Below are 14,599 nucleotides of genomic sequence, written 5' to 3' on the forward strand. Positions count from 1 at the left end.
TGAGAGGTGAACTAGTTATCTAAGTTACTTTTGAAACATATTGTCCAGTTAATTGTACCAGTGTTACAAGTGTCACCTAAGAAGTTGTTGGCCGTAAAATGTTGGGTATAAGCAGCATAGGTAGCACCAGTTAGTTTACTTTCTCTTTGTGCAGAGAACAGCAATTATTTGGCAACATAAGAGTGTGTACCATCATAAAGTAAAATATATGTAAACAGTTGGATTTTCAAACAACTTATTTTATTAATAACCTTATTTTTATTCAGATGTCAAACATGGACTGAAAATTGCACCCAGAAGTCTTTAAATTGATTCTGAAAAAGTATGGAATTTCAAAGTAGTGACACTGTAGTTTCTACTTATCACCTTTGTTCTTTACCAATACAGTTTTGTCTTTGTGTGTGTCACATTGACTGTTTGCTCTCTGTGTTACTGTCCGAGCTGCCTTGTGTTGCTTTGAAAACAGTGACTGTCGGACTTCTTTTCAAGTTGACACCCACAGTACTCTCTGACACATATCTTACGGCATTCAACTTTATATGGCTCGCCACTGTAACTGCCCTGACTTCAAAGTAAAACTCTGTTTCATGTGGCGCTTCTGCTCTTTGTTCACCAGCTCTGATTTTCGGTGTATGTGTGTGTCAGTATCTGGGTGTCATATTTCCACCATGTCCACGCCTTCACCTAGACCAGAGGTCAGAGGTCTGATAACCTTTTACATTCCAAAACCTTTTTTTCCATCTTTGACCAAAGTCTTTTTTCTCCCCTCCTCCCTCACTGTGCTCGGGTCATCTTCATTTTCTTCCTCTTCAAACAGCAACAATAATGCTGTGTTACTTTGCGTCCTTAATTTATCCATGAATTATTTGGTGCCTGGGGGTGGAAGTCCTCTGCTTATGGTGGTCCACTGACCAAGCCAAACCTAAGATCCACGATAAACTCTGAGAGAGGGAGTGAGGTAGAGAGAGGAGTGAATAGGAGGCATGCCTGTCAATCACAGCCACTTAAGTACCTGGAGTCCTAGAGGGATTCCAGCGGCAATCGACCCTATTCAATAGCCTCTTCATTGATAAAAGCAGAGAGGAGGAGGAGAGACGGACTGGGAGAATACAACACAGGAGAAACTAGCTTAGCACTAGTTTCATGCATGTACTAGTTTGCACTTATGCAACTGAATCTACTGACAGGTTTTACATTTGCTGTTATATAGACAGCTTGCCTGCAGGTCTTTGGATAAAGTCCAGTGGTATTAAAGAAGAGATAGTTAACATGGAAAAAATGTGAAGAATTTGGGAGTTAGCATGAGTATAAGCATTTAACATAGCCAAAAGGTGAAGAGCACCACCTACAGAGGGGGGATCTTTAAAATCAACGAGAAAAGAAAATCTAAGGGAAACGAGGACAGAGCATTTTGAAGACCCATGAAAGAAAATAATTGTATATTAGTTTCAAACTTGAGTATCAAACGTATTAACTTAACATTTTGTGTGATGTTTCAATAGTCTAACCAAAAGCCTTACTGTAAGTGGAGTAAAATAATATCAAGTTTGTCCTGAGAGTGGAGCTGGAGGAAACTCCACAGTGGTATTAAACCAGAGAGGTTTCTGCTCAAGGTACCATAAATATGCTCTTCAACAGGGATGCATCAATTTTCAAAGTCTTGACCAATACCCATATACTGATGTTTAAAATAATAGACAATAGACATAATAGACAGACTTTATTATTAAAAAACAAAAATAACTGAACTGGTTTAAAGTCATTCAGTCCTTCATAACACTATCTTTAAATAAGCACATCATTCATACAAATTTCTGTAACAACTTTTATATGACTTTTTGCATAAGAAATATTTTTTTGAGTACTTGTATATAGTATATGTCCCTATATAAAACACATTTTCTTGTCATATCCCGTGGACAACAGGACATGTCCCAAGCCCTGCTTTTCAGCCTGCCTTAGATTAATGTGAAACAACAGAAATATATCCACCACTGCCATCAGTAGTGGTCATCTTATATGCAGATAGGAGGATGGCAGTCATCAAGGTGAAAACAGCCTATGTTCAGCAGATGAATTTGTGTATCCCTACTCTGCAAATTTTACGACAATCTGCCCAAAAGAATAACATAAATCTTGTGTTAAAGTAGAATGTCTGCCCTGATGGTGAGCTCAGAGAAAAGGTCAATAGGTCACCAACATATAAGGAATCTTCCTCACCTGTAGGGCTGACAGATTAGTACTTCAGCCTCTCAGTCATGAGCGTTCAACAAGGATCTAATGAAAACTCTGCACCCCTGCAGACACGGCTGCTTTCTTTCCTGTACAACCGAAAATGAAACAGAGACGGAGCTTAAGTCAGAAAGGGAAGGTTTGTCAATATTTATTTCTCTCCCCTACTTGCACCAAAATTAGATTCCCCTCTTGGTTTGTACTTCACCTGAAACTGAAATCTCTTATCCTTACCTGCAATCCAGCAGCTCCACTTTCTCCTTCCTCATATCATCATCCTCCAGCGGTGCATCTTCCCTCCATCCCCGTTCTTTAGCGTGTAGAGCAGCCGAGACAGTGATTGATCTGGCGTGGAGGCTGTCGCGGGCCCTCCTCCTCCTCCAGTGGTTATGAACATGAGGCGGGCTGCTCTTCATAGATTTTTAAATTAGTGTCAGCTTTGCCCCAAAGATGTGTTATTGACTGATGAAATAGAAACTGAGCTCCAAACACTCAGTCCTTCCCCAGAGTTTTCCCCAGCCTGGTAATTGAAAAAGTGTGAAGGGAGTGTGTTCAAGGGAGCGTGCAACTGTGTGTGTCTGTTCCTGTGTTTGTGATTTTATGTGTTTGGTTGCTTGCAACTGTGCGCTCTTTATCTCTGCTGGAGAAAAATGCACAGTGCTCGCTGGAGTCAAGATTCGATTGAAGTATTGCATAGGAGATCTTTATCTTCTACACACCCACCCTGAAACACGAGTGCTGTGCACACCTTTAATCCTATAAATACAGTAGGCTTCATGTAAGCCTGTGAAGGCGCAGTTAGTGTAATGTGACAGAGCCCGCAACAAAAACACCCTGAGTTATTGTGTATCCTGTGTCTTAATCACTGCATTGATGCACAACCCTTAGTGTGATTTGTTTGAGCAAAGCTGCATTGGTTGTCACTGTGGCTCTTCCATTTAGTGCTGTGGGGGACAGTGACAGCCCTGTCTGTTTCCACAGTGAAATGTAAAGCAAAACTTTCATTTTTAGTAAAACTTACTTCTGAAAAAATGTACACTGAGGAAGTACTACCACAAGTGAAGAAACACCAGAGGCAGGAGAAAGTCTATGGATGGTTGAAATAAATAAATAAAATAGTAATAATAATAGTAATAAATAAATACAAATACTCGGTATAAACAGTAGCTAAAAGGTAAATAATAGGATAACAGCACAAAGTAGATAAATAGATAAATATGTTTAGTCTAGTAAAACATTAAAACAGATCAAAATGTCTAAATAAATAGTCAATAAAAAAATAAATAGGTAAAGTCTGGTAAAGCCAGACTAAAAAAGTATATATCAACCCCCTCTGCTGCCTTCAGGTCTTCAGGTAGGCTGTTCGACAGATGTGAACTATAGTAATGAAAAGATGCCTCACCGTGAGTTTATGTTCTGACTTTTTCACAGCTCTCACCACCATCTCCCCCCATTGTCTTTTCCTCTGCAGGCTCGGACATGGCCATCTTTTGCCTGCTTTGTGGGAAGCGTTTCCAGACCCAGACAGCACTGCAGCAGCACATGGAAGTCCACGCCGGCGTTCGCAGCTACATATGCAGTGAATGCAACCGGACTTTCCCCAGCCATACTGCACTCAAACGTCACCTACGCTCACACACAGGTCAGTAGAAGCACTCACACACCGTCTGTGCTGTGGTGGTAAGGCCGGAAGGTCATCGATGATATAAATGGAAGCACTGGTGTGCTTCACGGAGACTTCATTTTCAGCTCATTCTCCAGCTCATTGTGGGGAATCCCTTGACCTTCTTCTACCAGATGGGATGTGTAATCCCTCTGGTGTATTGTGGGTAAGCCCAAGGGTCTGCTCTCATTTTAACCCAAAATATCTGAGCAAACCTCTGAGAGATATCATTATCACATGACCATACCTCTCTTCCTTTCTCATGAGCATGCAGTGGTTCTTATTTTGCAGAGTGAGAGCTTCTTCCTTAGCCCTCAATGCTAAGCCCAGACGCCCCTTGAAGGAAACGTATGCCAGCCGATTGTAGCCTGAGCTCAGACCACTGGTTCCCATCCTGGGGAAAGTGACCTCTAATAGGGGTCAGCAAAGCCTCACAGGGGGGCCTCTTGATTTTAAGGGGTGTAAGAAATTTAAAAAAAGAAAATACACAGTTGGCCTTAATCTCAGCATTTCATCCATTTCTATAAAGAGCATTAATGAAACTTAATGAAAGATAGCAGAGCGCACAACTCAACTCCCATGCAAAAACCTTAAACAATATAAAGAGATGCATGGTTGTGGCGGGAATCAAAAAGCAAGCAGTACACCGGCACAGATTAATATAGTTATTTAATGTTGGCTAAAGGAACAGAAACTGATGCATTTAAGCTACAAAGCCATCCTCAGCATGAAGAAATGAGTAAATTTATCTGTCCATGCCGCTGTTCTGTTTGCTCTTAAGATATTAACCTAAAAAAATAAATAGGATAAGGGCACATTCAAGACCTGAACACAAGATACACACACAGCCTTTGCTTTACTAAACAGCCTGTATTAGAAGAGTGCACAGTTACAACTGCTTAAGACCTAATAAAGCAATGGCCAAGTGTCAGATAAAAGAAAACTCTGAATTTGTAAAAAGAAGCCTTTTAAAAAGATGCATCATACAGACAATCTTTAAAAATGCTTAAAAATATCAGAAAAACTATATCTTCAACGCAATATTTACAGGAAATAATCTGCTCAAAATGTATCCAAATTGCTTGTTTTACACAAACTATTTAGGTTAACTGTACAGTTTATGTAGTTGTTCTTTACTGTTATCGTCATGCTCTTTAGTATGAAATATCCATAAAACATGTCACTTAGTCAGGGGTCATCAGTTTCCTTAATCAAAGAAAAGAGGCCCATGAAGGATAAACCACTGGAACCACTGGCTTAGACCATAGCTAAGGGCTGGATGGCAGACAGACTGACGCATAAGAAGCCTTACATTTCAAGTTCAGCTGCATAAAAGTCACAATAATCCGATAAAATTGTAACCTGTTAAAATATTGACTATGTTTTGGCCAGAGCTAACTAGGGCAACTCATAAGAATAATGACTTAAAAAATTGTACCCAGGTCAAAAAGATACCACATTTCCCGATTCCTAATTTGCCATACTTGCTAGGTCCTGCCACACCTACTAATAATTCATTCCTCCTGGAACAACCCAATTTACATCAGCGCCTCAGGTGCACCAGTGCAATGCTGCAGCAGCATCTCTGGTCAGGGAATTACTCAACTCTGTTGGTCATACTCGAATAAGAATTTGCAGTGAACTTGCATCACCGTTTATGTCTGCCCCTTTATTCTCAACAGAGCGCAGTCGAATTGATTCCGTTTCTACCAAACTGCTAATAGAGCCGAGCAGACAGTGCGCGAAGGATTCATATTTTCTTCGAGGATTTGTAAGAGAAACAGAGAAATTTAATTTTAAGTCATAGGCATCAGTGGCAATTTCAAGACTTTATTCCAGACATATTTAATCATTTAAACAATTTGAAAAGTCTGACAGCATTAATGTCTGATTGAAGCATTAATTGCTGAGTTATGCCACAAATGAGCCACTTTAGGCTTTGGGCAAATATCAAGAGAAAATCACCACTAAAATTTGTTTTTATGAGGTGTAAATATTTTTGATTATACGTCCATATAATGAACATAAACCTGTGGATAAAGCTACAGTAGGTAACTTTTATCTTTTTCAATTAACTTTATATCATATTTGTTGAAACTGTCACTATATCCTGAGTATAGTAGTAGTACATAAGACAGATAATCTGTTCTTCTGGCCCAGCCTAATGATCCTAGTGGCATTTGCAAGATTATACTGTGCCTGGATGGAAAAAAAACAATCAGAAATAGTTCTCAGTTCTACTTTATGCAGCATTTGTTTATTCAACAAAATCACCAAGTAAACAAAAAAAACATCTTCAGAAATTGTGCTAAAATCCACTTAATGTAGCATTATAAGTACAGAACACTGTAAATGAGTAATATAATCACAATTTCACTTCGAAGTAGCTGAACTTTAACATTTTCACAACAACTATAAATGAGTCACAATTCTGCTTATTATAACATTATAGTAAAACTAGTTCACCTAAAGTTAACAAAAATTTCAGTTCCATTCAAAGTGGTGTACCAGCTGAAGTTGAACATGAAAAAATTTTCTTTCTAAAAAGTTTCTATGTATTTGTGTGGCAGCATTACGATAAAACCTGATTATCTGCCACGAACCGCGCTCTCCGTTTACGGCGGAGAGCATAAACGAAGGATCAGATGGGTCACATGCTCAAAATAACCGATAATGATTCATTAAAAATTGCGTTGACCGGCCCAATACCCATCCTTCAGATCCTACTGGGACATCCATAGTTAGGATGATAAAATAGCTGAGGATAGAGTGAACAGCCATAGTGGGAAAACACCTGCAAAAATCTTACACTCTGGCCCAGGACAGGAGGTGTCATGGACAAAAATATCTTACAGTATAATACAAAGTAAAAGCCATGTTTTATTTTAGGAAATTGGAGTGATTTATGTTAACCCTCCCCAGTTACATTGCTACTTTAGCTCAGCTGAGTAAACAGCATTAATTCAGGTCAACACAAAATGAATTCTGCAGCAGTCAGACGCAGCTTATTTACAGTGAGGGCTTTTTTTCTGTTGTTTTTTCTCCAGTCCACTAGTAATTCTCTCAGTGCTGGCTCTCTGCTGAGGCGAGGCCAGGATACTAATACATTGTTGCGAGGGAGCAGAGGTAGCCTGACGGATGCTGCTATTCAGAGGGAGAAAAAAAAACCCGTAACCATGACAGAATATGAACACATGGAAATGAATCCCATTTCACCGGCGAGGGATGGATGCTTTTTTCTTCCCCTCTCTCCCTCTCTCCCGCTCTCTCTCACCCAACCGCCTGTCTGCGACCTTAAATAACAGTCTCACTGTCAGAGCCGATTTAGCTCACCGGCTCACGGATAAATATTTGAAACGAAAGGCAGTGAGATGAGAGCAGTCGGCCCTATTTACAAGTCAGGCGAATACACCATTAGTGTGTGATGGTGGTAGGGGCTGAAGGGGGAGGTGTGTGTTAGGGTAGGGGGGGTGGACGGAGCAGCTAGAGCCGCCTGTACAGTAGCAATGCACACATCTGCTCCGTCTAGCAGACATTGGAGAGGAGACGAGCATCGTCTCTGATCCACCTGCCCACCCGGGCGACGCAAATGTCACCTCAGCTCGTCTCTGGAGCTGCAGATGAGACTTCCAGCCTCATGCCACTTTGAACCGCATCCCGCTGTGGGCGTGTGTTAAATCACAATGAGCCAGCCGCGAAAGCAATCGTTTAAATATGATGTGGAGCCTTTTGTCAGGGGATTATAAAGTCAGCAACTCACACAGCCATCATGGGCGCCAGAAATAGGTCCTAATTTAGCCTCCAAAAAGAGGCATGGTGTTCCTCTACATTTACACTTTGATGTTAATAATCTCATTCACACTTTGCTGGGTAACAAGGCAAAAATAGTGTTTAAAAACACACAGGGCTAGATGGGTACCCAGCTTATGCAGAGACACGTGCACTGCCCTCATCCATGTTGGGCTATTCTGTTCACACAAAATTTATTGCACGTCTGTCTGTCCTGGGAGAGGAATCCCTCCTCAGTTGCTATTCTGTTTTTTTCCCAGGTAAGGGTTTTTTTGGAGGGAGGTTTTACTTTTCTGATGTGAGAGTCCAAGGACAGAAGGTGTCATATGTTGTAAAGCCCTCTGAGACAAATCTTGATTGGTCATATTGGGCTATGTGAATTGAACCGAATTGAATCAAAGCGAATCGAAGGGAAGCAAAGCGAATTGACTGAAGTGAACTGATTTTAATTGAAGTGAATCAAAGTGAAGCAAACCAAACCAAATTGAATTGAACTAAACTGAATTGAAAACTGAAATTTCGAAGTCCATCCAATGCAGACAACTGTCCATATCCATCTCACAGGTATTTCTCATTGTCCTATATGCACCTTACCTCCTCGGTTTGCCACCTTATTATTATTATTATTTTTTTTACTTTAAAGTGTCCAACATGCATCCAGCATACAAAAAATTGTCATTAACAAAGCTGTGGGTTTCATACATGACATCAAAGTGTTATGCATTTTAAATTTCCAGTGAAATGTCCATGGGAAACCAGGAATTTTTTCACTGCAAATTAAGTTTGAATAAACTTAAACTCATGAACTTAGAACTGCCTGATAAAATGATTCCATATATATACATTTTGTTGTATGCATCATAAATATTTCTACAGTGTGTTTGATTTTATATGAGAGTGCATGACCACCTTTAGTGGCCAAACTTCTAACAGGTGACATTGGCATCCGACGAGGGTGCTATCCAGAGGATGGCCGCCAAAATTGCCCACCCTCTTGGACATTAAAAAAAAATCAAACTAAAATTCATGTGGAGAGCATTTGAGTGAGAGAGGATAAAAAGGCTAAAGTTATCCAGGGTGCAGTACAAAAGGAAAGGTGAGATTTTTTAAAAAATTTACACATATCATTTTCTTTTCTTTTTTTATCATTAAAAAAGCATTATTATTTAAAATTCATATCTTAGCAAAGTTGCTTATTTATGTTGATTTCTCATTAGCTTATTCATAATGAATACATTAAATCTTGGAGGGGGTCTGGCACTGATCATCCTATAGGGTTGTGCAGATGTTATTAATGTATGCAGTGGCAGAGAAAGAAGATTCTTCTCATGCAGCCATTTTGGCGTGTTGTTTCAGCAGTCTGGGCCCTGGCAGTATTATTTTTGGGTGTTTAATACTGTTATCTTGTTCAGATCTGATTCAGCCACCTGTTGAACCATCTGCAGAGTTTTACAGATTTTGCAGTCCACTTCATTCACACTTATTTTTTTTTTTTTTAAATATTTAACTTATTTGCCTGGACTTTAAGCAGCAATTATGACATAAATGAAAATAAATGTGGGGGAAAAACACCAGAGCTGAAATGTTGATCCAAATAAATTACTGTAAAAATAACATTTCAAGGTCAGAGTATATACAGTAGTCTTTAGCACACAGATGCTTAGACGCACAAGCAGACAGGTGCAAAGTCACAGGTCCCCACAGGAAATTGGAGTAAATTTTGGCGAGAATTCCAAATACCAAGATCTCAATTCCCAGTGTTCAACCCTAATTTTAATGGACAGTGCTGCAGCTCATCTACGGTAGAAAGCTTTCTAGATAAAGCCCGGTTCTTGGTTGAATCAGCCTTCTGTTATATCGAATGACAACAGAATGCAGCAAAAAGCACTTTTATGGACATTCATTACGTGTGCTTCATTTTACCTGTCTGCCGGCTTATCTTTTCAAAGCAGCCCTGCTGGTGCGGGCTCTGACACTGGATCACCATTTAGGACGAGGAGGGAGAGAGGGGGAAAAAACGGATTTAATGGTGTTTATTTTAGCATCTTAATCATGCCATCTCTCCCGCTCTCACTCACAGCGTCTTTCTTCTCATTTTCCTCCCTCCACCTGCAGTTTCATCACCTTCCCTTCACATGCCAGGATATTACACACAGCTCCATGTTGCCTCTTTATTTTGTTTGTATATCTTTATTGCATGTATGTACACTTCAGTATGGGCTCGTATGCTCAAGCACACAATGTGGGCATATAACAGTGGCAGTCATGGCAGCTGTGCTATTCCCCGTCCCTAACACCCCACACACAGACACACACACTCTCTCTTTACAGACCAGGCCTTCATTAATATTCCGTTGTTGTGCACTGTCTGTGTGTAAGTGTCTGTGTGTGTTTTTTTTTTTTTTTTTAAACCCGGAGCCAATTTGCTGTCTGCTGTGGCGGGGTGTTTTGTGTTCGCAGCTGTATTTGATAGTGCTACAGCCAGAGAGAGAGGCAGAGAGAGGACTGAATTGAATTTAGAGAGAGAGAGAATGAGCCAGTTCTGGTCCTGGCAGTGATGGAGCCCGGTGATTTACCGCCTCTTACCGTATATAATGAACACGCCCCGGGTGCCCATGGGCACAGGCACCCTCAGCAGGCCTTTGGGGTGTCAAAGGAGGTGATAGGGAGGAGGGGGTGTAAATATAGAGGTGGTGGGGGGGGGTAGAGGGGGTCAGGAGACGCAGGTGGTGATGCTCGGGGGCACCCAAGGGTCCACTCACCATGCTGTGGTTCCACCTCACTGTGCTGAGTCCTCATCTGCGGCCTCCTCGCCATGTGGTCACACCAGAGAGAGAGAGAGAAAACAGAAAGAAAAGAAGGAGGAAGACAGGAGGACAGAGGGAGAGAGGAAGTAATAGTGGCAGATTTGGGATGGACAGAGGACGTGTCCCCATTATGCTGCAGCCCCCGTGAGAATATCCTGACAAAATGAATTCCTGTCTGGCCCTTTACATCCTCACAATGTGATTATAGAATTGTGTCTGATTTATTTAAAGCTCTGCAGTGCAACTTTGCACTTTGGCGTCCCCGAGTGGCTACAGGAGATAACATGCATGATATGCATCCCGGCTGTAAACAGGATGCTGGAGCCTTGACAGCAGCCACTCTGCATTTTATACCACTCTCTTCTTTTATGCCTCAGCTGACACCAGACATGCATCTGCGCTGTGTTTTACCGTGTGGATGTACTGTATATTTTTTGAATGGAAAAACAGAACATTAGTATATAATATATGAAGTCAATATATTCAAGGGCATAGGTTTTGTATGAACATTGTGGGGGACACATCTGAAATGTGGAGTTTGGTGGTCCTCTGCCAGAAAGTTTGAGCTTTAAACACTTAGATTCCTGCAATCTGATGTATTCTTATGCACCAATATTGGCATTTTTGGCATCAAATTATGGTGTGAATGTCAATTACGGTGTAATTTTGCCAAAAGACTTATGGAGATGTGTCCCTTGAATCCCCCCAAAATCTACGTACCTAATCAAGCAGTAGTGGACAGTACTTAAACTCGAATGATAAACACATTTTTACTCTTCAATTTCATAAAACTAGTTAAGTCAGTGGTAGTGAGATATATTTTGGGGTTGTTGTTTTTTGTGGGGATGCACAGGGAGCTCAGACATGGAGATTTTTAATTTAAAACCATAGTCTAATAAATTGTAAATAGACCTACTTGCATTGAAAATTCATATTTCATCTTTGGGTGACAGTCAGTTGTTAGTCAATGTCACATTGTTGGTAAATGTCTATTGTTCTTGCTTTTGGGGTGTGACCTGAACCGTTAGCAGTACTCGGCCCATGTCACCTATTTTTTGGCCGATTAAGCATGTTGAATCTTCTTGGAGCCAGCAGAGCTCATTGCAGAGAGGGACCACTCTGATTGGCAGTTCAGATCACCACACAAAAAGAGAAACTAAAGTGAGGAAAGCAAACAGGCTAAAATGGCTAAAATAAACATTATAGGTACAGTTAATTTTTACCAATTTAATTCTCTAGCAGAAATGGCTCGTAATTTTTAGTGTTATTTTTTTGCCCGTCAGGCAGACACAGAACATACATGCAATTTTGCCGTTGGCTGTAATCTTTGTGATGTGTTCAGGTGAAACTTTTTGGCTGAGACACAGGTGACTTGAGGCAACAAACCTTCATCACCACTTCTTTGATTTGATGTTGGTTTGGTGTATATGGGCCTTTCAAATTGAAAGATGACAGGTGCTGAGATAAATGAGTCCAAGTGTGTTAAACTTTCAAATCATTACCAAATGGCTTCCTAGAATTTAGGTTTATAGGAGGAGTATGAGCAACAAATTCAAAATAAAATTAAGTCTAAGACAGTCTGAGCTTTAGAGCATCTGTAAAGAAATCTACAACTGATACAAAGGAGATTATATCCTTAATTATCTAATTTTTATCTGTTGTTTCAATTCTGTGTACGTTGATTTCAGTATCCTGACATGAAAGAAAAAATGGGCAGCACTGATGAAAAGTGTACATATTTTGCAGTAAATGCATAAACACTGTTATTTCTGAAGTAAGAAACGTGTTGTAGCAAGAAAGACAGTGAGCTTTTTCCTACAAATCAAGAATTTTGATGACTCTAACAGCAGACGTTAATGCAGCATCAGGACATTAAGCGTAAATAACCCTCCATAGGCCTCCTGTGAGTATTAGCATCCCACTCGCTGGTCTGATCGGAGGCCCTAATTAAAGGCAGGTGAATCTGAGCTCAATTATTATTCTTGCGGCGTCTTGCGAGCCCACCGAGCTCCGTGATGGATTGTGATCTCTGCTGTGGTTGAAACGCTAGAAAGAGCACAATGTCTTACAGCGGGAGCCACTGATAACTTCACGCAGACAAATAAAGACTGTCACTTTTATTGATTTTTATCCAGCCCCCACCGCCGCCGCCATATACAGCCACATCCCCTGCTCCATCCCTGTCTCAGCTTTAACCCTCCTCCCCCCTCGCACCTCCACCCCCATCAAAGCTTCCCTTTAATGGGAAGGCGTCCAACATCACACGGCACAGAAAACATTTCTGCCATGAAAGTATAGCACACCCAAAATGTGATCAGTAGTTAAGCAATGTCTCATCCCTCTTTCATCTCTCTATCTGTCTCACCTCCTAAATAAACCACATAAACACATGCATACTGTATAGACAGGCATAAAATCTTCAATAAAATATGCAGGATGGAAGTGAAATTGTCTCTTAACAGCAGGGCAGCAGCAGCAGCACATAACGAGAAATGCAATTTATTCCCTGGCACGTTGCTGCTCGGACAGGCAGATAATGAAAGGCATAGGTCATTGATGGTGACTTAAACCTGCAGCGGTGGAGTGAAATACATTAATAAATATCCACAACATTACTTGGCTGGAGAGTGTAACCCGGAGGGGGGAAGCAAATGACGCAAGGAGCAGCTCCTCATCAAACACAGGAATACAATTAGTCTTTGGACTGCTGGTGAGAGCCTCCTGCAAATCATAATATCCCTGATCACTGACATCTGAATATCCATTACAGCTGCCCTGTGGGGACCTGTGCTCCGGCAGCCCGAGGAGTAAAATGTGATCCCTGTTGTCATTTTCATTTCTGAAGGCATACATACTGTACATCTACCGTCGGCCTGGTGTTTGGAATAAGTCTAATGTCTCAGAATGGAAATGCGATGCTCTGTAAATACAGAGTGAGAATAGCGAGTGTGAAAGCATTAGACAGAGGAGCCGTGAATAGAAACAGGCAGTATGCTGGCAGTGAGCTTATACACTGAAAGTGAAGGCATAGAAAGGCAGACAGGGATACATTTGTGTTAGGTATGAACGATATTGGATTTGTTTGGCATGTACTTTGAGTTTTTAGTTTTGCCTATGTCCCATTCACTAAGATGGAGGGGCGGGCTTTATGACCTATACTGACAGACAGCACGGGGCGATCCAGAGAGAAAAGGTACACTTTTGGGAAACTGTCATGTTGTCAATCTTTATATATAGTCTATGAATGGAATTAACATTATTTTATGCATACTCTTATCGTGATGGCCCACCAGTGCATGGAGACATGAAATACAATACTTTTAAGTGTGGGTAATATTTATTCATTGTGCAAAATATGAAAAAGCATGTTGGCCAATTCATAGCTACTTGAGATCAAATTGGACTGTTTTCCTATGAATTAAAATTAGTTTGACACCCTTACCCTTTATGTTTTACGGAATGCTGAAGATAAAACAATTAAAATTCAATCTTCCTTTTAGCTTACAGTTGTTCAAAGTTAGATCAAATTTGGACTGTTCTCAAACTGATATCAAATAGACGAACCATATTATTACCTCTTGACTGTTGCATGCCATGTCCCGAATTACACAATATTAACAAGTTACCTGGGCAGCAAATGCATTTTGAAATGTCATCAAAACAAACATTGTTAGACTCAAACCAGTTTAACAAGAAGTACCAGCAAGAGCGCCTCTGACTGAGGTGTCAAAGGTAAAGAAGTTCAAACAAAATTTGTGGCAAGTAATCAATAATATTTAATTGTTTGCATGACAGTTGTCAAAGTTGTGCAAATATGCTGACATGCTCAGAACGCCAATCTGAAACAGTACACCAGTTGATGGCAAAAGCTTCTTTTTGTTGTCTATTTGATTTGCAGTTCTGAGTGTATCCAAACTCTGCAGGGTTCAGAGTTTCATTCAGAAACATGGATGACGGCTCTCGGCCTTCTTCCAGGTGGACAGTGAAGTTGTTCATTTGGAGAAAGATGGTGATCCAAATTAACGGCCCTGACTGTTTGTTTTTTGCCTGCTGTGATAACCTACTTTTTTTTAAAGAGAAAAGAAAAGTTCAAAAGGAACAACAAGGA

At 40.6% G+C, this 14,599-nt stretch overlaps 1 protein-coding gene and 1 long non-coding RNA gene across 3 annotated transcripts in view; one reads left to right on the plus strand and one right to left on the minus strand.

Annotated features, from left to right (window-relative positions):
* zbtb16a (zinc finger and BTB domain containing 16a) overlaps positions 1 to 14,599 on the plus strand; it is a 189,373-nt gene that overhangs the window by 162,676 nt on the left and 12,098 nt on the right. For both annotated transcript variants that reach the window (XM_088088753.1, XM_042500051.2), the window contains one exon: positions 3,704 to 3,874. In XM_088088753.1, the coding sequence (XP_087944879.1) occupies positions 3,704 to 3,874 (171 nt within the window). The remainder of the gene's footprint in view (positions 1 to 3,703; positions 3,875 to 14,599) is intronic.
* LOC148187218 (uncharacterized) lies at positions 368 to 2,540 on the minus strand. Its single transcript, XR_015779035.1, has 3 exons — positions 2,467 to 2,540; positions 2,221 to 2,321; positions 368 to 941 (listed from the first exon to the last, which is right to left on the minus strand). It is a non-coding gene; the product is annotated as an uncharacterized LOC148187218 (long non-coding RNA).

Source organism: Plectropomus leopardus, chromosome 15, assembly GCF_026936395.1.
Source record: "Plectropomus leopardus strain MGB_pleo_1.0 chromosome 15, ASM2693639v1, whole genome shotgun sequence".
In the NCBI taxonomy this organism is placed as follows: domain Eukaryota; kingdom Metazoa; phylum Chordata; class Actinopteri; order Perciformes; family Serranidae; genus Plectropomus; species Plectropomus leopardus.